General features: G+C 37.5%; 1 protein-coding gene across 1 annotated transcript; it reads right to left on the reverse strand.

Annotated features, from left to right (window-relative positions):
• Positions 1-1086: 1086 nt before the first annotated feature.
• On the reverse strand, positions 1087-20823 carry xpo6 (exportin 6). The gene is made up of 25 exons (XM_046866155.1): positions 20340-20823; positions 19507-19597; positions 18104-18216; positions 17794-17991; positions 15359-15518; positions 15165-15242; positions 14504-14960; positions 14229-14355; positions 14030-14139; positions 13138-13246; positions 12893-12985; positions 12616-12685; positions 8387-8546; positions 7917-8009; positions 7637-7784; positions 6506-6652; positions 6186-6357; positions 5215-5370; positions 4085-4199; positions 3575-3653; positions 3331-3423; positions 3076-3237; positions 2229-2327; positions 1903-2133; positions 1087-1803 (listed from the first exon to the last, which is right to left on the reverse strand). Exons 1-25 carry the CDS (start codon positions 20340-20342, stop codon positions 1702-1704), a joined length of 3366 nt encoding a protein of 1121 aa, XP_046722111.1. The 5' UTR covers positions 20343-20823; the 3' UTR covers positions 1087-1701.
• Between the last annotated feature and the right edge of the window lie 462 nt (positions 20824-21285).

Raw genomic sequence — 21285 nt, forward strand, 5'->3', positions numbered from 1 at the left:
GACTTTCTAATTTATCTTGTTAAATGAGGGGATACATGCTACATTCAGCAACAAAACACACTTCCATTCAAACCCTACATAAGATCACAAATCAGTTTTATTTATTTTTCTTTAATTAGCCAAGAACGTGCCAAAGGAAACTGACAAATTAGAATTGATTCCATTTATTTTTCTGAAGGGATCGACATACTCAAATGCTGGCACTAAACGAAAAGTTTTCAGAACCATGATACACCATGACATTTTTAATAAACAAAGCAACGAAACTTAAATAATTCATTTGACTCAGTCATTACACAGCTTAGAGTTTACTTTACTTTGAAAGATGCTGAAAGAATGGTTTATGCCTTCATATCAACACACTTTGACTTCTATATAAATGTCAATTCTTTGGCATCTCTGAAAAAAATTCTACATATTAAACACTAATCCATTAGCATTGAGAAGTTCAAGTGCTAAAGGACTTGTACTCGTTCTCATACACAAACATTCAGCACTCATGACACTCATGCTCCCAACTGCTACATGGGTTTCACAAAGAATTAAGACAAACTCCACTGGTCCACCAGTACTGGCCTACTGGTAGAGCCTAAGAACCATTCCGGCTTCAGTGGTTGTCAAACCACCAACTGCCACAGTCCCTGAAACGCCTTTTTGACTCACCTCTGGCGTTTCTTTACCAAATCATCTTAAATGATCTTTTCTCCATTCTACTGGGCTCGTCCCAATCTATTTCTTTTAAGTGCAAAGTAACTATTTACGTTTTTCAAGACACAAAGCAATCCGTACAGAACGTTTGGTTTTTGCTCAGGTGAAGCCGTGCCTGACTGATGGCAATAACACTGAATTAAATTGAAACAAAATGAATTAAAAACACTTTTCTGACACTCGCTTGACAGACATTATGCACATATCCAATACTTTATAGATGAATGTGTTGTGTAAAATAGAATCACTTCCAAAATAATTTCCAATTATATCACTGAACTTGAACCAATTATAATCTGATTATTATTTTTTATTGTAAGAATGAAATGCACAAGATTTTGAAAAGTGACCATTTAAAGAGCAGCAAATACACAGATATTTCCTTATAAAACTTTATTGAAGGTCTATCTCCTGAATCAGGATGGAATGATATGAAAGGAGTGAGTCTGTCTCCGTTGCGATGAAGGCGTTAAAATCAGACAAAACAAATTTTGAGCGGTCTGAATCACTGCAGTCCATTTTAAAACCGTGCTCACGCTGTTAGTCACCAAAGACCCAATCAAGTGTCCATGTCCAACTGTGTTCATTCTTTTTAAATCAAAACTGCTTCTCAACTGCAGCGGAGTGCTTTCAATGGCACTTTCCTTTTACGAGAACAAGGATTCAAACCCCGAACCTTACAAACCCCTTCTACAAAGTGCTTAAACGAACACAACTAAAACTGGCTTCTGCTCTTCAGCTCTGGCCGCCATTGCAGTAGTGGAACGAACACTTTGGCCTCATGATCATTGGCAATGTGAACTTTTGCTGAAATAAAGATTAAAAAAAAGCTAACAAACTCCTGCGATGGGAGTGGTTCTGACAACATGCCACTATTGAGAGATCATAGGCTGGGTCCTGGCAGAGGACGTGGCTTGATCACTTGTGTGGAAGTGATCTGCTTCCTCGTTAAGACGAGACATGGTTTGGCTTTGCACTTAGCAAGGAACATCGCTATAATTTCAACGTTCCTGGAGGCAAGCTTCCATTGCACAGTCTGTAAAAACGCAGGTCATTCACCAAGCGATACACTCCCTGAGAAAAAGACGGCAGGTCCTAAGAAATAAGAGAGAGGATTTCTCATTACACAAGACAAAGAAACAACAATTACCCACTATGCATCTGTTAACAGACAAGATAAAGTGATAAACTCACCCTCTCTGGTGTGAAGTTGCGGGCGAGCGTTGTGCGTTGGTGAGGGTCAAGGCCTTGGCAGCCATTGAGGAACTCTGGCAGGAAAGAGGAATAAAAAGCTGGGAAATCTACAGCAGCCATGTTGTAGAGAGCCAGAGTGATATCATCCTGCAGAAGGTCATGGCTCTTGTGCAGGAGAACTTGCAGCAGCACATTGATAAAATGGAAGAGCATGGAGTTCCTGAACAGCTTCTAAAACACACACACACATACATACATACATAATTTGGGTAAGAAAAAATAAAACAAACACAAACAAAATAGTCTGAAAATTTTGTGCATCTCACCCTGTGATATAGTTTGTGTTTTGTGTTCAGAATCTCCAGATAACTCAAGTTCTGTTTGAAGATATGGATATCTGGCTGAAGGAAGGACTGTCCAAATGCCTGTTGAATAATAATAATAATAATAATAATAATTAAAAAAACAAAAAAAACAATTTAGATTACAGCCAAAAACAGAACACCACACAGTATCCAACATTCCGTTCATCATGTTTCTCATCACCGCTCTAGCAAATGCCAAAAGAATAAATATGGTGTGGGGGAAGCAAAATTGTAGATTTGAAATCTTTTCTCAGTAGTAATTAATTCTGTACGACGTAGATAAGAGGTTCTTTTTTTTTGCCAGGAAACCAGGAACTGTATAACAAACTGAAATAAAATAAATACAAAAATTCTTTACCAAAAATCTTCACACAACACAGTTAAACTGAACTGCTTAAACAAGAGTTTTGGACTAAACCAATTTAAATAACCAAACAAACAGTCCGCTGTTCGTGTGTCGCAGGCTCGTCATTTACAGCCTTTTAGCCCCACTATCATTGATACCATGACTGAAGCAGCTCTTTAGACTGTAGTGTTTTCCCAGGGCAGCAGTGAAACCTACATTGCAGTGACATGGTAGTATGGTGCTTTAGTAGTTGGAATTTTTAAACATGGTGTATTTACTGTTATTGTTTACTTTAACAAAAGGGTAGGTAATTAAAAAGAGATTACAGATTCTTGACCTTGCAGAATTTATATCAATTGTTCTGTTTGGTTGGAGATTTTTGGCTTGAGAACTGATACTTGCTGTATATTCCAGCATGCAGATTTTTGGGCCAGTTTGCATTTAAGTTTGTGTTCTGTGTACCTGCATAGCAGCAATGAACTGGGCCTGGTTCTCCATGTGTTCTTCCGTTCCAGCTCTCTGAACACTGTTTAGGACTGACGTCTTAAAGAAAAACCTCCAGTTCTGATGGAGGATTTGGAAGAGCAGCTCAAACATTTCAGCTTTCACGTCTGGACAAGAGCGCTGCAAACACACAAAGTAACGCACACGTCAAGCTTAAAGAACGAACTAGTCAGTGTGAAATTATGCATCATAAAAGCTATTATGGTGGCGTACCTCTGCTACAATAGGGTACACCTGCTCCATACAAAGACTGAGGATACTGGGTAACATAGGTTTAAAGGTCTGACCAGGCTCTTGGACCACAACCTACACAAATACACACATGACACACACAGTAGATCAGTTAGAATTATATACACTTATCTGGCAGAATCAAATCTAAACATATAGTGGATAATTAAAAGCCATATACTACATTTCTGAATTAAAAACCCAGTAGACCGTTACATTTTCATACCTGTAGAATCTTGAGGAATTTTTCGACAACATTTGACCCAGCACTGCCCTCTTGGAGGATGCTGACTGCCAGCTGCTCCCTAAAACATAGAACATCAAACAAAGCTGAACAGCTGCACATGGACATAATAATTCATGCAAGTGATCAGATCTTTAAAACCATTTGCTAAAATATAAAAGTTAACCCATTAAAAAAAAAAAAAAAAAAACGTTTCGGTTATTAGTTATAACAACCATTCAAGTCGATCTTCAGGCACATATGCCTCTCAATGTAACGTTCAAAAGTACAATCTGGCAATGAGCACATTTATCTGAAGCCAAATCCGATCTTCTGCTTTTACGATTAGAAAATGAGCCAGCACAATCTGAACAATATTTATTTATTGTAAGATCATTAAAATATTTGCCTTCTCAGCTGGATTATTAAGTGCAAGGCCAGAAAAACTCTGAATATAGACAAAAACATTTCTTTGTCTTTTTAGGGCTTTTCTAATGGAGTCATGTTGGTTACCTAGTGAACATGCCGAGAAAAGTCTGAATGATTTGTTCAGTAAATGTGACCCCCATCTGCACCCGAAGTGCCTGGAACAAGGTGAGGAAGAAACTCAGCATCTCATCTGTTATATCTGAGAGAAAAAAAAACATAAAAAGACATACATTTAGTTACCACAATTTTTCTTACCAGGATATAACAATACTGTTTGTAGTTTATAAAAGGGGGATCTCGCTATATATATATATATATATATATATATATATTCTAAATTCTTTATATCTCTATATATTTTCCATTGCAAAATAATAATAAACCTGAGTTTGGCAATATAACCAAAATATATCACAATGTTTTCACATCGCACAATGTTACAGGATGTTTTATTATCCAATGCGACCAGAATAAAATGAATGACTAAAACCAGCACACATTAGCTTTGAATCTTAGCAATACAGCTCTGCGTTTTTAAATAATCTCTCTTCATTCAGCTGGCTAGTTCTTAAACAAACATAAGATTGATTGTGTATCCATTATTCACAGTAAAAAAAGTTTGCACACCCTGTATTTTTCTGAGAAGTGTGTTTGTGAACATACATGCTTTTGTGGTACTTGAAGGAATACTAGCCTGTTTTAAATTATTGGTAAATAACGGTCTAATAGTTAAAAAAAACCCTGACATTTTACATGTTTCTCTGTGGACAATAGCATGTCAGAGTATACTATTTTCTCACATTTATAATAAATGTTTACATTTAATGTACGCTTACTATATTGTAATTTCCATATGGTGCCATTACATGTCGTCAGAACAAGATATTTCCATATTCAAAGGCAAAACAAATCCACATTTGAATGCTAAAAGATCAACATCTAATGCAACACTTTCTAGTCATGATGTGTACATGAGACTGTAAATGCATGTAATTTATACTGTTTTATTGTGTTTTTAAACTAATGAATAAAAATTAATTATAAAATACTTTATTAGGAGTTGTTTTTCTAGCAACAGAACTAGCTGATGATATTCATGAATCAATCACTGACAATTCTTGAAAATTATTTTTTCAATCTTCCAGGCTTTGCAATATACACATGAGCACAGACATTGTTCTGTAAAAAGTGCAGTAGAAGACAATGACACTTACCAGGCTGCTGAATGTACAGTGGGAACAAAGCCAGGGTGACCTGGACAGACTCCTGCAGGCTCTGGTAACATATCTGACGAGATTTTGTGGCTTCTCCTGATATGCTGCTCACTAGATCCCTTAGTACACACAGAGTCTGCTGCAAAACCACTTTACCTTAAAAAATAAAATTAAAAATTGAATAAAAGTTGAAGGTAATTATAATTACCCTTCAGATGTTTTTAACTTTTGTCATTACTTTTCCACATGTCTATGTTTACAGAAAAGAGAAAACTGTGTAAGCTAAGCAACTCCAGGTTCTCCTTTAGTGATTACTTAGCATGAGGTCATGACATGAACTTCCCATCCTTGCACATGCCTTAATTTATTCATTCAGCTTTAGCAAACAAATATTTGAAAAAAAGTTAAAAAAGAAAAGAAAAAAGTAGACCAACAGCTAAAATCTGAAAATGGAGTTGCTGTAAATCCAAATATATGCATCATAAGCACACACCACTTCTTTATTATGTTTATAGATGACTAAGAATTTCTTCCTCCTTTTATTCATGAGAAAAAAATGAAATTAAAATTTTTTTTCTCTGCATGTTAAAAGAACAGGTCCTAATTCGAGTTTTTTCTCCAGTCTAGTTTATTTTTCAACGATGAGCTGCAACGTGTTCAAAAGAGCACACAGCAGTCAAGTAAAAGTTGCCTTACAATAACAATTGCAATGGACAAAGAAGCAACAAAGAGTTGACAGAAAAACATAAAAAATGTATGAACAATCCATTCCATAATACCAACCCTTACTGTTGAAAGCATAAGATAGAGATCACATACACTGTGATATTATACATGCTCTAAAATCCCCATTAAATTGGCATATAACATGATTGAAAACTAAAGATACTGAGGTAAGTGCCAATTAATATATATGTTTGTACAGGGGGGGGGGGTCTCTATTCGAAAGACATGAGTGTGACTGAACTCACTGTTGGAATGGTGGTCTGGTGGACGGGGCAGCAGGCGGTACTGATGGGTGATGGCGCTGATTAGACGTGCATGACTGTTTGATCGACTTTGCCATTGCTGTTCTGCCTCTGGTAGACTTGGCCATGGCAAAAGAAGCATGTTCGATAAAGCTCTGCACACCAGCACATAAACCTAGAACACATGTTCAAAAAATATAAACATCTCTTAGACAAAACCAGTATCTGAAAAAATAATAAAACAGCAAAACTAAAATATATATGATAAAACATATGTTTATGCTATTTATGCTAAAAAAAAATCCATAAAAATACACACACACCTCCTGAGGCAGCCTGTGATTGTGGTTTTCTGTGATGAGATTGAAGACATTCTGTACTGCAGATAATGATACCATGAACACAGGTCTCACTGTTGTAGCCACAGATACCAGCAGATGGCAAGCAGATAACAGCAATTTCTCAGGAACCTGCAACAGTAGTAAGGTGTTCATCAACACAGGTGTAATATCTACAAAAAAGAAATCCTACCATGCAAAGATTAAAGAAAAAAAAAAAAAAAAAAAAGAAAAATTGCAATCTTTACAGCACTGTTAGTAATGTAAAGTTATTGCATGTAAGGTTTGCAGTCACTTCACATCCATTTTATTGACATACAATATTAAGCTGTAAAGATTTTAAATTTTAGCAGAGAAGAGAAAAAAAAAACTTGTCTATCCAAAGAGCAATGCAAAAATTACATGAAAACACATACCTCATGCCATAAACTTAATCAGTGGGTCAAGAGACAATTGGAATTCTATATCAATTGCTCATATAAAAAAATATATATTTTTGTCTCCCTCTTAGACCCAATCAGACATTTTTGAAAGCATGTACACTGACCCATAAACACTGCAGATGTTAATGGGTCGTTATAATTTTTGAGAAAATAGACAGTGCTATATAGCCTGACCATCGTTATAGTTATATATATTAAAAAAAAAAAAAAAAAAATTATATATATATATATATATATATATATATATATATATATATATATATATATATATATATATATATATATATATATATATATATATAAAATATAAAATATATTTTTATAAATATGTAAGAAAAGAAAAAGCTAATGTCTGAATTCAATAGTCAAATACTGTAAAAGTTTGGCTAATCCAGTAACTTTGACACCCTTGTGTCTAGGCAGTAGGTTTAGTGTAAAGGAACAGATAAATGGCTTAACAGGAAATTTCTGATTACTGTCAGTTTAATTCCAGTTCATGCAAGTGATGAAGTTTCTTATAAGTTTCCTTAAGTTATTCCATGACAAGACAGCTTCTAAATACATAGTTATTTGGTCTGATTGGTTGTTCAGACTTTCAGGACTTGATTTACAGACTGTACTAGAGTTACTTCAAGCTCACACTTTCGCAAGTTATCTTTGGCAAAAATATTACCTTGGCGTTAATAAGGGGTGTAGTGGCGGCCATGCATGATGTGATGAGGTCAACGAATTGTGTTTGATCCTGCTGCCGCTGTACTTCACTGCAAAACTGAGCCAGCCAATGAGAATATGCCTGCAGTGCAGCCAATGACTGGGCATGGCTACAAAAAGGTCACAGTGTGAGTGAACCGTGCAAACTCTTACAATGTAAAAAAATATATATAATATTACACACACACACACACCTTTTTTCAGGTTAATTATACATATTGTATTTATTTGGGTGCACTTACACATCTATAAGGTCAGGTTTAAGAACTGAAGGGACAGCCATTTCCACATCATACAGGCTGATTTGAGAACCATAACAAGTTACCTCCACAAGCCTGATGGGGAGAGACAGAAGATAAACAGGAAACCAATGACAAATATATCTACTTAGTCCACAGTTTCCAACATAACTTTTAAATGTATAAGAAGCCATAGAGTTGAAGTGTTTTAGTTTTAATTGATTTTGTGTGTTTATCCTTGACATTTTCACAAAAGCCATGAGCCACGTTTCACCATGTGCCCAATTCAAGCTGTGTGACCTACTGGTCACCTTCACGTCGCTACTTCATGCTGGAAGGACACTAATTAAACCAATGAAAGCATGTTGCACTTGGGGACAGCCAGCCAGACAGCTGAGACATTGCTGGTGTCAGTGGAAATTTTGGACTGAAAAACGGTGAGAAACCGAAGCTTCCACAAAAGGGTGACAGACCTCTGAACGATAGCCAGGGCATCGTTGAAGCGAGCAGTAAAGACATCTCCGGTGAAAAACTCGGCCAAACGCCCTACGGCCTGCAGCAGGGAACTCAAATCTCTTAATGCACAGTGCAGCTTCCTGCAGTCAGCCTCTGCCGTGATGTTCAACCTGCGATCTATACACAAACACAGTAAAGTTAACAGTGACGAAAAGCACACATTTATAAAACAAAAGAGAACAAATCTAAGCAAATTGACCCCAATGTACTTGCACATACAGAAGATTTCCTCCCCCACACACAAAGAGCGAGAGAGAGAGAGAGAAGTGAGAAGTGTTTCTCATAAACGAAATGTGATCTTGTAAGTCCTGTCAGTGAACTTAAACCAGGACATGAAGAAACGGCTCTTTGACCAAAAATCTGACTACAAACCACAAAAAACAGCCTACCACAGAATGTAGAAACGAATTAGTCATGAAGAACTGTTAACAGACAGACATCAGCAGCACAGGAAGCTCAACAGAATGTTGACAGGTAGGCCAACCACACTGCCAAGTTCTGGTAATCTAGACTAGTTTTGTTCTGCTTAGTCATCTGGGTACCTACTGTGGGGTATAAATCTAATCCCTAAAAAACAAGGTTTCCCTAAAAGAAGCAAAGCTTAAAATTTCTGTTCAGGAGTGTCAAGCTACTTGGCCATATCCTGGTGAAAGACTTTCAACTTTCAAATCACGAGAGCCAATATTTTATTCACAATAGAAGAAACAGTACGTAACAAATGTTTTAACTGAGAAATGTTAAACCTTTATGCACAAAATACTGCACAGGTCTTTGTTGCCACAGGGGCAACAAAGGGCTACAAAAAAAAAGCTGGAAGAACATCTAGCAACTTATCTAAACTAATTAAGTTAATTGACATCAGGTCTGTAACATGATTCGCTATAAAAGGGATGTCTTAGAGAGGCAGTGTCTCTCAGAAGTAAAGATGGGCAGAGGCTCTCTAATCTGTGAACAAGTGCATAAAAGGTTTGTGGAATACTTTAAAAACAATGTTCCTCAACGTCAAATTGCAAAGGCTTTGCAAATCTCATCATCTACAGTACATAACATTATCAAAAGGTTTGGGCCCTCAGACGACACTGCATCACTTATCTCCATGATTTTTCACTGACATTAATAAATGGGCCCAAGAATACTTCCAGAATCCACTGTTGGTAAACGCTATCTGCTGTGCTACCTGCAGATGCCAACTAAAGATCTATTATGCAAAAAAGAAGCCATATATGAACATGGTCCAGAAGCTCCGCCGTGTCCTGTTAACCCAAGCTCATTTAAAATGGACTGTTTCAAAGTGGAAAAGTGTTCTACAGTCAAACGAGTCCAAATTGGACATTCTTGTTGGAAATCACAGACACCGTGTCCTCCGGGCTAAAAAGGACGAAGACCTTCCAGCGTTTTATCCGCGTTTAGTTCAAAAGCCAGCATCTCTGATGATACATAAGTGCATGGGGGAACATAAGTGCATACAGTATGGGCAGCTTGCATGTTTTACAAGGCACTATGAATGCTGAAAGGTATATAAAAGGATGTAGAGCAACATATGCTCCCCTCCAGACTACATCTATTTAAGGGATAGCCTTGTGCATTTCAGCAGGACGATGCAAAACCACACACTGCAGCTATTACAACAGCATGGCATCGTAGTAGAAGAGTCTGAAAAAGACGACTACAAACTCTTCAGTAGCTGCAAACCTATATCAGGCAAGAATATGACCAAATTCCAACAGCAAAACTCCAGAAAATCATAACTCTCAATGCCCAGACGTCTTCAAACTGTTTTGAAAAGAAGGGGAGATGAAATAATTTGGCATGGCAGTGTTTTTCTTTTCTTTCCTCTAAGAGCAGCTCACACGTCACTTGCGCAAGACAAAAGTGTTCTTTGCATGTTACGTCACTACTTTGGAGAGTAACAGCATATGCAGCCATGACTCATTCTTCCCATTTATTCATTAAATACCATTAGTCATAGTCTGCTTATGTTTTTAAAGAAATATTTAGTTCAAAATCTTATCTGTTTGTTTGGGACTAGTGTGTTCATTTTCATTACAAATGAACGCACAGGTCGTTTTAAAATTCACTCAGTTTCCCCATGTTGTTTCTTCACCTTTTTTGACTGGCCATGCTCCAGTTTTGTGTATGAGGTCATGCAGAACAATTCCTATGCACAAAGGTTGAAATTGTAGGACAGTGATTTTTGTGTTGTGGTCCAAATGTTACAAAACCAGCACTGATCTTGAATAAAATTGTATTAATGAAATTAACTAATTTCTAGCACACTGTTTTTCAACTCTGAGTCAGAAGCTGAATTGCCTGTTACATTAAACCAACTTTCAAATCATCTTATGCATTTCAATGGACACGTACAAAAGCACCTCACAAGTCAACAGCAATAAAAAAAGTCACAAAAATCACCTGTCAGCCACAACAATCGATGACCCACTGTCCAAGTTAAAGAGCTTAATGTCTTACACAACAAGCCTTGTTTATTACAGATGAATGTGTAAATAGCTCATACAAAAAAATTCACGAAAATCCTTTGAAAAATGCTTTTATCCTACTCCTGTTCCAAAATGTGTCTAATTTTAGGCATAATAAAATTAACTGATGTAAACCTTGTCATAATAACTGTCTTCAAACCAAATCATTTGCATGCATTACTAATTTCCGGACTATAAAGCGCACCAATATATAAGCACTGAATTTTACAAATATTTTTATTTTTAACATAAATAAGCCCCACCTGTCTATAAGACGGTTTTTTTATAAAACGTTTTTTCTCCCGATGCCGTGCAGCTCAGAACACAGGTGAGGTGCGTTTTTCGTTTCCGTTCGGAAAATGTCATTGGTCTAATGTTATGGGGTTCAGTTTTATGGCTTAAAGTTTGTGAAACCGGGAAAAACCCAGGAAATATCCATAAATTAGCCGCTTCGTTGTTTAAGCCACGGGGTTCAAAACGTGGGAAAAAGTAGCGGCTCATAGTCCGAAAAATACGGTACTTATTATGTTTAAACAATTTATCAGATTATTCAGAGACTTGAAAAAGCACTTTAGAGTCTAAGAATATTTCCAGAATATCAAAAACCATTCGCTATATATTATCAGTGTTAAATAAAAATAGAAAGCAATCAATGCACTGCTGCATCTGCATATAACCATAAGCAATAAACATATACCTCAGCTGATTAAAGATTTCAAGCTCGCTTGTATGACAAATTACCTTCTATGCATAGTTTTATAATTACTATATTACACCAAGCCTTGTTACTAATAACTGTCCAAGACATTCCATGTAGAATTTTACTGTATATTTTAGCCCAACACAGTTTTACTTAGTGCATCGTTAGATTCTATTTTCAATTTTAAAGAAATGCTTACAAGGTTTAGTTTCAGAATGAATAGCTTTAGTTTTGGAGAAATACACATTTGGTATGTTACTGTTGAGAACTGAATGAGATCTGCCTTTTTTTTTTTTTTATAAATGTTGCATTTTTATTTATTTTTAATCACTTTGTGGAGTGGAGTGACGTTATTTAATTTTGCTGTAGATGTGCATTTCATTTTCATATATTATTTTAGTTGTTAATTGAGTTGTTAATATTTATAACACTGGCTATCCAGAACCTCTGAATGATGCATCAATAAAAGATAAACACATAAATAGCAGTAAAGGAAGCTGCTTCAGCTTGCAAAGCAATAGGCTTTTTTGTCTAATATATTGTCTAATATATTACTACAGATAACTGAAAACACACAGGAAGGAAAAAAATTCATTTCATCCAACCGTAGTTCAAAGTGATAACACTAGGTGGCAGCATATTGAATGTCCAAATGTATTAAAATGAGCGGAGCAAAATCATTACTGAAGATAGTAATTGAAAACAGTGCTTAGGGGGATGTTTAAGTTGTCAGAACAGCAAGAACCCTACTACATCTCAAATGTAGGCTATGAAAATCCTTATTCGAAAAAACATTCTGATTCGTTATTGATCAATAGCCATGTTCATTACTGTTCTTGATTCATTTGCACATACCTTGTAACTAAAATTAAAAAGCATCATTATTTTTTAAGATGGTCGTGACTGCACATAGTGATGTTAGTGAGTGATGTAAAACACACACTTGACTTTGCATGTTTGTATTTGACATTCAAGGCGAGTAAGCATGAAACATTTGGTGAAGGCTCACTTGTTCTTGTGGTAACGATGAATTGCTGCAGCCCGAGGTAAACGTCCAAGTCTTCCTGAAGCACTGGGAACTAAAACACACAAAGATATTCTTTCTCAGGATGATCATGGTAAATATATTGACAGCAGTGTCGGTGCGCATCAGGACACTACGTTCATGTGTTCGTGAGATGACCCGGGTAACAATAACAATTATAAATCTCATTACCAAATTAAAATTGCTAAATTACTTTGTGAAAAGGAAAACATAAATATAGCATGTAGCTACACACACTTACCAGAATGGAGAAGGTCTGAGATGGAAGCAGCTCCATCACCTTAGAAACCACCTCCAAACTCTGACGCAAATATCGCTGCCACTCAGTTTGTTGCTATAACAACCAAAAAGAGAATGTTCAGTACAAAAATGCAAGCCACCAACTTTACACCTCAAATACAGATAAAAATCTAAAGAATCGCTGTAGAGACAAGGCAAGATACACACTACAAAACAGATGATGGCGTATTTATGTATGTGTCTTACATCATCATCAAGGGTCTCATCATCCAGCTCCTCCAGCTGACTCTGATTCAACCTAAACTGAATGCGGTTCAGGACCTCTCGGAGCAGCAGCACTAAGGCATCCTTATACCTGCAAACAACAAGCGATAGAATCAACATACCTGCTACTTAACACAAAAAACAACAAAAAAAAATTGCATAATCAAAAACAGGTACTTATTTAATAAAGATAACCAGAGTAATTATAGAATAGCCTTTATTTGTCACAAACATTACAGCACTGTGAAATTCATTCTTTGCATATCCCAGCTTGTCCAGAAGCTGGGGTCAGAGCGCAGGGTCAGCCATGGTACAGTGCCCCTGGAGCAGATAGGGCTAAGTGCCTTGCTCAAGGGCTCAACAGTGGCAGCTTGGCAGTGCTGGGGCTTGAATTTGATTAAAGTTAGATATCCAGCATTTATTTTATTTCTAAATGTAGCTAAGTGCTGTCTGCATTCATAAGAGTTGCTTTTGAAGATAATGCAAATTACATTAAAAATATATATATATTTTTAGGTTTTGTTTAGTGACCATTTTTTGCTCTACAGTTAGAACTCAGTCATAGTGTTTAAAAGCTGTTTTGAATTACTGAATCTGGTTATGTAAATGTGTAAACATGAAAAGGTAGAGAAATAATTATATTGCAAATATTAAGGTCCTGAAACTTGCATACAAAGCCATCAGATAAATGTTGGGCTATGGATCCAAGGCTATGACTACATATTTATTATAGTTGTAGAAAATGGAAATATGTGCTTAGTTGGGTGAATTGTGTGGCAAGCTGTGTATTACATGACTTCATTTTCTGTTGTTGAATGTGTGTGCAAAGCTTTGTTTGAGTATCAAACCAATCAAGGTTTATATAAATACACACCTGTTTAAGACACTATCCCTGTCTGCCATTCGGCTCCTGATTTTGGTGGTTAGGTAGTCCAGAAATATACTCCATATATCCAAGCAAGCCATGTAGCCCTCATGTGTTGGCTATTGATATTAAAAGCAAAATAGTTAGACAGTGGTTTCGGAAAATCAGGAAGTGTTTAGGGAAGAGAAATGGTTTTGAATATGTTTACCTGGTTGAATGTATACTTAAAGAGCAATGCCAGAAACTCCACTAGAGGAAACTGTGCATTCGACTCAATCCTCCTTAGGTGAACACTTACAAAGAGTCGTAGAAAATCTGTGAACTTCTCCAAATAACTGAACCAGGGCAGTAGTTAAAGTGGAAGAGAAAGAAAAAGTAAGAAATTGCAGGAAGTCATCACCGGACTGCGTGTTGTCAGGCTCTGCAGCTTATTAGTTTGTATATGCAAGTGTGTATTTTCATTTTTTTTGCCTGTGCCCTTACCTTTCATCCAACTCCTGAAGTCTGTTTTTGACTGTGTGTATGTTGGTGTGTGAGTTTGTGAGTCTCTGCAGGAGATAAAAAGTCTGCTGAAACATGCGGAGCAGAAACTCCTCAAAGTCCAGTGGCACACAGTTTTTACACATCAGCTCGTTAATGCAGTTCATAGCCATTATGCCTAACTGGGCTCGCTTGGCATGGTCCACCATGTGTCCTGTCCTTCCCTGGCTCCCATTGGCTAAGAGACTGCCAGGCAAAGAGTCTCCGTTGGAAGTGGGTGGAGGCTTGGTTTTGATTGGCAGCTGGCAGCCGAAGCGAGCAAAGTGAAAGATGGAGGCCAGGAGGGCGGGTGTGATTGAGGAGGACAGAGGGATCCAACTGAAAAGATGAGCCAAGCACTCCAGAGCCAGTAGACACAACGTGCTACTTTCTGATTCCAGCCCGTGTGGCGTGGAATCACCTGTCAATACGCCCGAATGAAAAGACATCATAAATGACAAACAAAATAAATTTCACATTTCATTGGAACATGTGTGCTGGGTATGGGGATTTTCATATAATTTCCATTGAAGATGAAATACTTTCCAGGAAATACATATTGTCAAATTCTTAGTAAAGATCCAGGGACTCAAATATAAAAACCCAAAGTGAGGTTATGACTCACCCGTCTGTCGTGATGTAGGTGATGGAGGAGGTGTCGTTACTGACACACTGTGCTTATCCCAAACTGTTTCTAAAATACCTGGAAAAAAAAAAATTCAAAAATCAAGATCAACAATTTGCCATATACACACTCAAAAAAAAAATTCTGAGCCATGTGTAAAATATTTAGATTAAATATAGAAGTGTGAATCTCACCAGTCAGTAGGTTTAATACAGTGGGTATCTGATCCAGTAAAAGTTTTTTCAGCTCCTCTTTCCTGGCAACACTCAAATCTTCCCTCGGACACACCAGCTCTTCTGAGGTCATCTTCAATAAAACCAAACCCAGGGGTGCCAGAGTTGGGGACTGTACCAACTAGAACATAAATGTACATAAGCGGCTAAAGTTAATTTAAGCAATTACAAAAAATCATATCAGCCTCACAATAAATCAATAAATGAATAAATCCAATCCCATCCAGAGTACTAGGACAATATTAGCTAAACATTTACTCTTCCATATGTAGCATTAAATTCCAACAGAACACTACAGCAAAGTGACATCTTTTCTGCATGTGTTTCCTGTAAATAGTTTAGGCTACACACAGAGCACCCACAAAAACAGCTAATTCACAGCAAGTTATCTACCTTTAGTATTAAAGCCCGTTTTAAACCTCAACATTGTGAAAATGTATTTACCAGCTAAAATCTACTTCCTGTAAACTTAATGTGTCATGTGACAGTCAACAGACTTTTACTGTTGTTGCTTGCGAGAATGCACTACCCTGCTTTTATACTTTATGATAAGTGACACAAATGTACTTTAATTTTGTTTAAAAAACAGCACTACTTTGTTCGTTCCTGCTTTGTGAACGAATACTTTAGAATTGGACACAACAGGGGGAACCTGAAGGTGTGTTAACAGAAGATTGAGCAATATTCGACACCCTGCACAGAAGAGGAAAGGACACAACATTAAGTTACTTCACCATCCTTTAACTACATCATATCCTAAATATACGATGTTCAGGGAAATTGTATTGGTATAATACTTGTCATTGTTACACAACTTTACATAAAACCATGTCCTAGATCCCTAATTAGCAAAAGAGAGGCACAGTGACAACAAAAGAGAGAAGGCATGAGGAAGAGAGAAACAGAGGAAACAGTATAAAAAGGAACTTATTCTCTCTCGACACCAGATCGAGTGATTTATATCAGTAACATCATGCAATCATTTGCTGCACTAGGAAATACCATTGCCTTGCAGAGGGGTATTTGGTCTGCAACAATGTTTAGTTAGGCAGCACAGGCCAAAGTAAAATCCTGTTAAATATCAGAGCCCATGATTTCCTAGCTGAACATCATACTGCCACCCCCCAGCTTTCTTTCCACCCATAGTGCATCCTGGTGCCATCTTTTCCACAGGTAAGCGATGCACACACACCTGTCCAAATCATGAAAAAATAAAAAACTTGATTCAAGAGACCAGGCCACCTTCTTCCACTGCTCCACGGGGCTGCCGCTGCGAGGCAAGCTGCGGTGAACATTTCTATAATAGCAATGTGAACACAATATCAACACAGACCAGATCATTTAGCCTTCACTCCTGACACTCAATGAGCCTTGGGTGTATATATGTGGGAGTAGATTATCATTATTCATTAGCTAGACCAGACGCTCCATTGGTGTCTCAAAGAGTGGTTATTCAAAACCAATTAGGTAAGCAATATAACATATGGTCAGCTAGTGTTTTCCATCAGACTAGCAGTAGGGAAGTGCATAGAAATTCCCAAGAAATGTAAAAATTATATACCACATTCCTTGGTCTAAAGATTAAATGCAATTTTGTCAATCTAGTCTATCATTTTAATATTACACTGCCACAACATTTAATTATGTTAGTCCCAATTTTATTACCAGACCTGCCAACACTTATTTTATCATGAAATCCAAATACAAGCTTTCACTCAAAAATAAATGAATGTTTTTCCTTTCTGATACTAACTAGCTGGTCTACAAAGTAGTAGACAGGTGTAGCGCAAACAAGTTAACTATGTATATAACAAATAAGTCACAAGAAAATTGTCTAAAACTGATAGTAAATGAAAGGCAATTTTGGTTTACAGGCAAAAGAGAAAACCTGAAAATACTTTAACAATGTAAATAGGCTTATACTGCACCATATAGTAGACATTTCTTACACCATACATTACAGCTAAATCAGAATTCACCTGACAAGCAGCTCCAAAATGCAAAATGTGCCATTTCTTACTCTCATGAAAAGCTGAAAATTGTTGCCACAAAGACCTCACTAATGCCCTTGTGGCTGAATACACACAAATTCCCACAACCATGTTCTAAAATCTTGCGGTAAGCCTTCCTAAAAGAGTAGAGGTTATTTCCCAGCATACAGGTGTAATTGTCATGCATCCACAAATTTTGGGCAAAGCAGTGTACTTGTTTATTCTGGACAAGTAAATCGTTTACTTGAACTGCTTAAATGTTCATGAAGATATTTTCAAGAAGCAAAAGAGAATGACGGTTTACTTGTGAATTGGTAAAGAGGAAAGAGGCAAAGAGGAAAGCGATATTGCCACCTAAAACTACAACTGAAAATAAAAAATAAAAAACATGCATATTTCAGGTACCTGTAAAGTATTGCTAAAGAAGTCATGGTAGAACATGGGCCAATCCTGGCGTCCGATATCCACGATGACTTTGCAGAGCTTATTTCTAATGAAAAAGGGCAACAGAGCATGCTGGGACAGCAACAACTTTGGCAAACAGCTACGAAGCTCTGCTTTATCTTGACTGGCGACGCCGACCCACATTTTGTTGACCAGGTTCTAAAAATGAATATCAGGGTTAGAATAAAGCATGGATACTAAGTGCATTTAACTATATGGTAGCAATATGATATGTTTTGCAACATGAGTGAATTTGTGTGTAAAAAGTCACCTCAAATACTGTAAGACTATACATCATGACATATTCATTTCTGCTATTGGAGAGGAAGTAGAGGCAGTGTCTCCAAGAGTCCTGCTGGCCAGCAAAACTATTCAGCAGTTCCTCTACAAGATACAGCACAAACACAGACATCATTCAAATATTAAATTGGAGAAAAATACTTTAACTATATAGTGTAAAGAAAAAAATCACATGTAAGCACAAAGACATGGTGTAAAGCAAGCTCAGGTGTTTCATGTAGAGTTTCATGTGCTGAGAGGCTAGCTAGCGGCAATACGTTTCCGTTATATTTTTTCTTGACCACAGTGCAACTTTAAACAACGGTAAATTCCACATCGAAATTATAATCACATACCTAATCTAGGCCAAACTAGCATTTAAAAGTATTTGCTAATTTGTTAGAAATGCAGCCGATTACTTTTCAGTCTGCAAAAAATACAGATCAACGTTCTGACACTAAGGCGGTTTATGACTTCTTGGTCAGTCGTTTTTGCACGATGCGCTTTTAACAGCTGCATGTGGTTTTGTCAAATGCACTACACATAAACTCAAACGCCAACCGCAAAAGCTAAAATCCAATTTATCAAGTGTACATCTCTATAATTGTAAATGGTGTTTTAGATGACTCTTGCCTTCTTACAACTGTCTCATGGCGCACACATCATGGTCAGCTACAAAGCGAGACACTCAGATTCTGCATCATCTGCATTCCATATTGGAAACATCTCTCATTTAACATACAATGCAGATCAGTAAAAGAAGCAGGTCACGATAATCTCTTTGACAATTCCTGGTACACATTTATCTTGCCCACCACACACAATAATATAATACTACTACTAAAGATAGCTACATAGATATAAAGATTTCCAAGAAGCTGGTTATGTCCCAATTCATTACATATGAGGGTGGCATTCCTTTCTTCCCTGTCATCAATGGTCAGGTCCTGTATATGGTAGAAAGTGGTTAGTGTGCTTCTTCAAGCACTTTCAGCTGCCCTATGAGGTCGAACAAGCAGCTGCCAAAGAGGATGGCTAAAGATAAAGAGTGCAAATTAGCAACAAGTAAACTGAAACTAATCAGGATGTAATAAATATAAACGGATAAATAAAGGGGTGACAGCCTTGTAGCTCCAGGATTTAACCCTTGAGCTTGGGTTACTGTCTGTGTGGAGGAGGTTCTGCACACATTTTTAGCTGCGTATTTCTGTCGTGTGCATGGGTTTTCCTCAGGTTTGCAGATTTCCTCCAACCCAAAGGAATGAGGAAACAAAGTCTGAGAAACTGGCATCACCTCCAGGGTGTATATCCACTTCTAAGAGTGTTCCACCCCGGGATACTATATAATTGACCAGAATGATGTAGTGAATGAAAGATTTGTGGAAAATACTTTACCAATCTCTCTTTTGCGGTCATTAGTAGTACAGCTGTGGAAAAACTCAGTCATAAGACTTTCTAGTGCTCGCAACGAGGCCTCTTCTGACGCCTGGAAGCACAAGACAGATACAGACAGATAGGTGAGGTTAAGGCACACTGACACGACTTTCTACACAACAGACATACCAAAGTCTATACATTAGGTCTTCACATTTTTTTTCCTCCTTTGTAATACGCCATTTTTTATGGTTTACACGGTATTTGCCTGGGCCTGTTTGTAAAAAGTCGGAAGGAGGAAGAGAATTTGAGGAAGAGGTCGCCGAGCCGTGCTGAATTCTTTGTATGAGTCACGACACGTCGCGCGCTGCATCTCGTTCATTCCGCACACACCGAGGCGGAGGCTCGCGACGCTCCCGTCTGACCCGAATGGACGTCAAAGCCGCTTTTCAAACGGTCACCCCAAGAAACCGTTATTTAGTTATAACCATTACATACTTGGAATTGTAGCTTTCAACCCATTAGCCTTTTGCACAAACGCTTCCATATTTCATTAAAAAATGATAAACAACTATCCATAAATATATCCTGAGTCCGGGGGACTGATCTCCCGTCAGACACGATCATTTTATACAACAGCATAAAATCACGACTTTATCATGGCTATATAAATGTACAAATCCAGGAAGTGTGGTGTAAATAAACGGAGTTCAGGCCTCAGATACAAGTGAACGATATGTCATGTTTGTCTGTCTAATCACAGGTTTAAAAAACAAAAAACAACAAAAAAACAATGTTAAGAAAGGAAAAGGAGTAAAATCTGTAGGTTTGCGTGTGAAAGAATGTCGACTCACCATGTCTGGTCTCGGTTTCACTCCGGCTGCTGCGTTTCTCAGGCTAAAGTGTGAGGTGAGGTTGTGTCTGTTGGTTCATACTGCCCGAGTTTCACCGGGCAAAATTTCTCACCATCGCAAAACACAGAGACAAGCCATCGCCATGATGTTTTCTCCGCGGAGTCCGTGCACTCGCTAAAGGCGACACTTGTTATTGTTGCTGCTGCTGCTGCAGTACGGGGGCTCTGAGGAGTGACAACCACCGCGCCTTCCGGATGCAGGTGAAATCACCGAACTTCCTTTACCGTGTTGCTAGATTAAAACAAATATTTGTTATAACGTTAAAATAGTGCTGGCCTTCCGTTTTTTGTTAGGGCGATAAAGAGTAACAGGGCCACTCCTGTAGTTTGTAGAGTAGCTCTTTTCTTTTTTTTTTTTCGTGCAGGCCTCGTAGCTTCCTCTGTGCGCACGAGCGCCCCTCCCCACCGGAAGTGAAATCTTAATCTTGGGCCGGATGAAACCGGCCGCATCAAGACGTGTAGCAAATCAAGCGCCCTGTCACCGTACACAATATGAACACCAAAAACTCTCAGGCAGTCTGTTATTGGGAATTTAAACAGAGAAAAAAGCGAATAGACAACAATATATATATATATATATATATACTTTTATATACAGAATGTGGACAATGGGTCTGTAACTTTTCAAAAGTATATACATGTCACGATTACTATCTATAAGACTCTTCAATGACAACAAAATGGCGTTTGCCATATTAAATAGATCATTTTGCTCTCCTCATGAAATGTATCAGATAAATACTCTTCAGCAACTTTTCAAAACATAACTTGAATAACACAAGTTGAATAGTTTGACAGTGGACCTACATAACTGTGGACGTTTGACTCAACGAATACCTGGGCCATTTTCTTTTAAAACCTGCTTTCTCTGTTTAGTTATTAATGCT

Source organism: Silurus meridionalis, chromosome 14, assembly GCF_014805685.1.
Source record: "Silurus meridionalis isolate SWU-2019-XX chromosome 14, ASM1480568v1, whole genome shotgun sequence".
NCBI lineage: Eukaryota > Metazoa > Chordata > Actinopteri > Siluriformes > Siluridae > Silurus > Silurus meridionalis.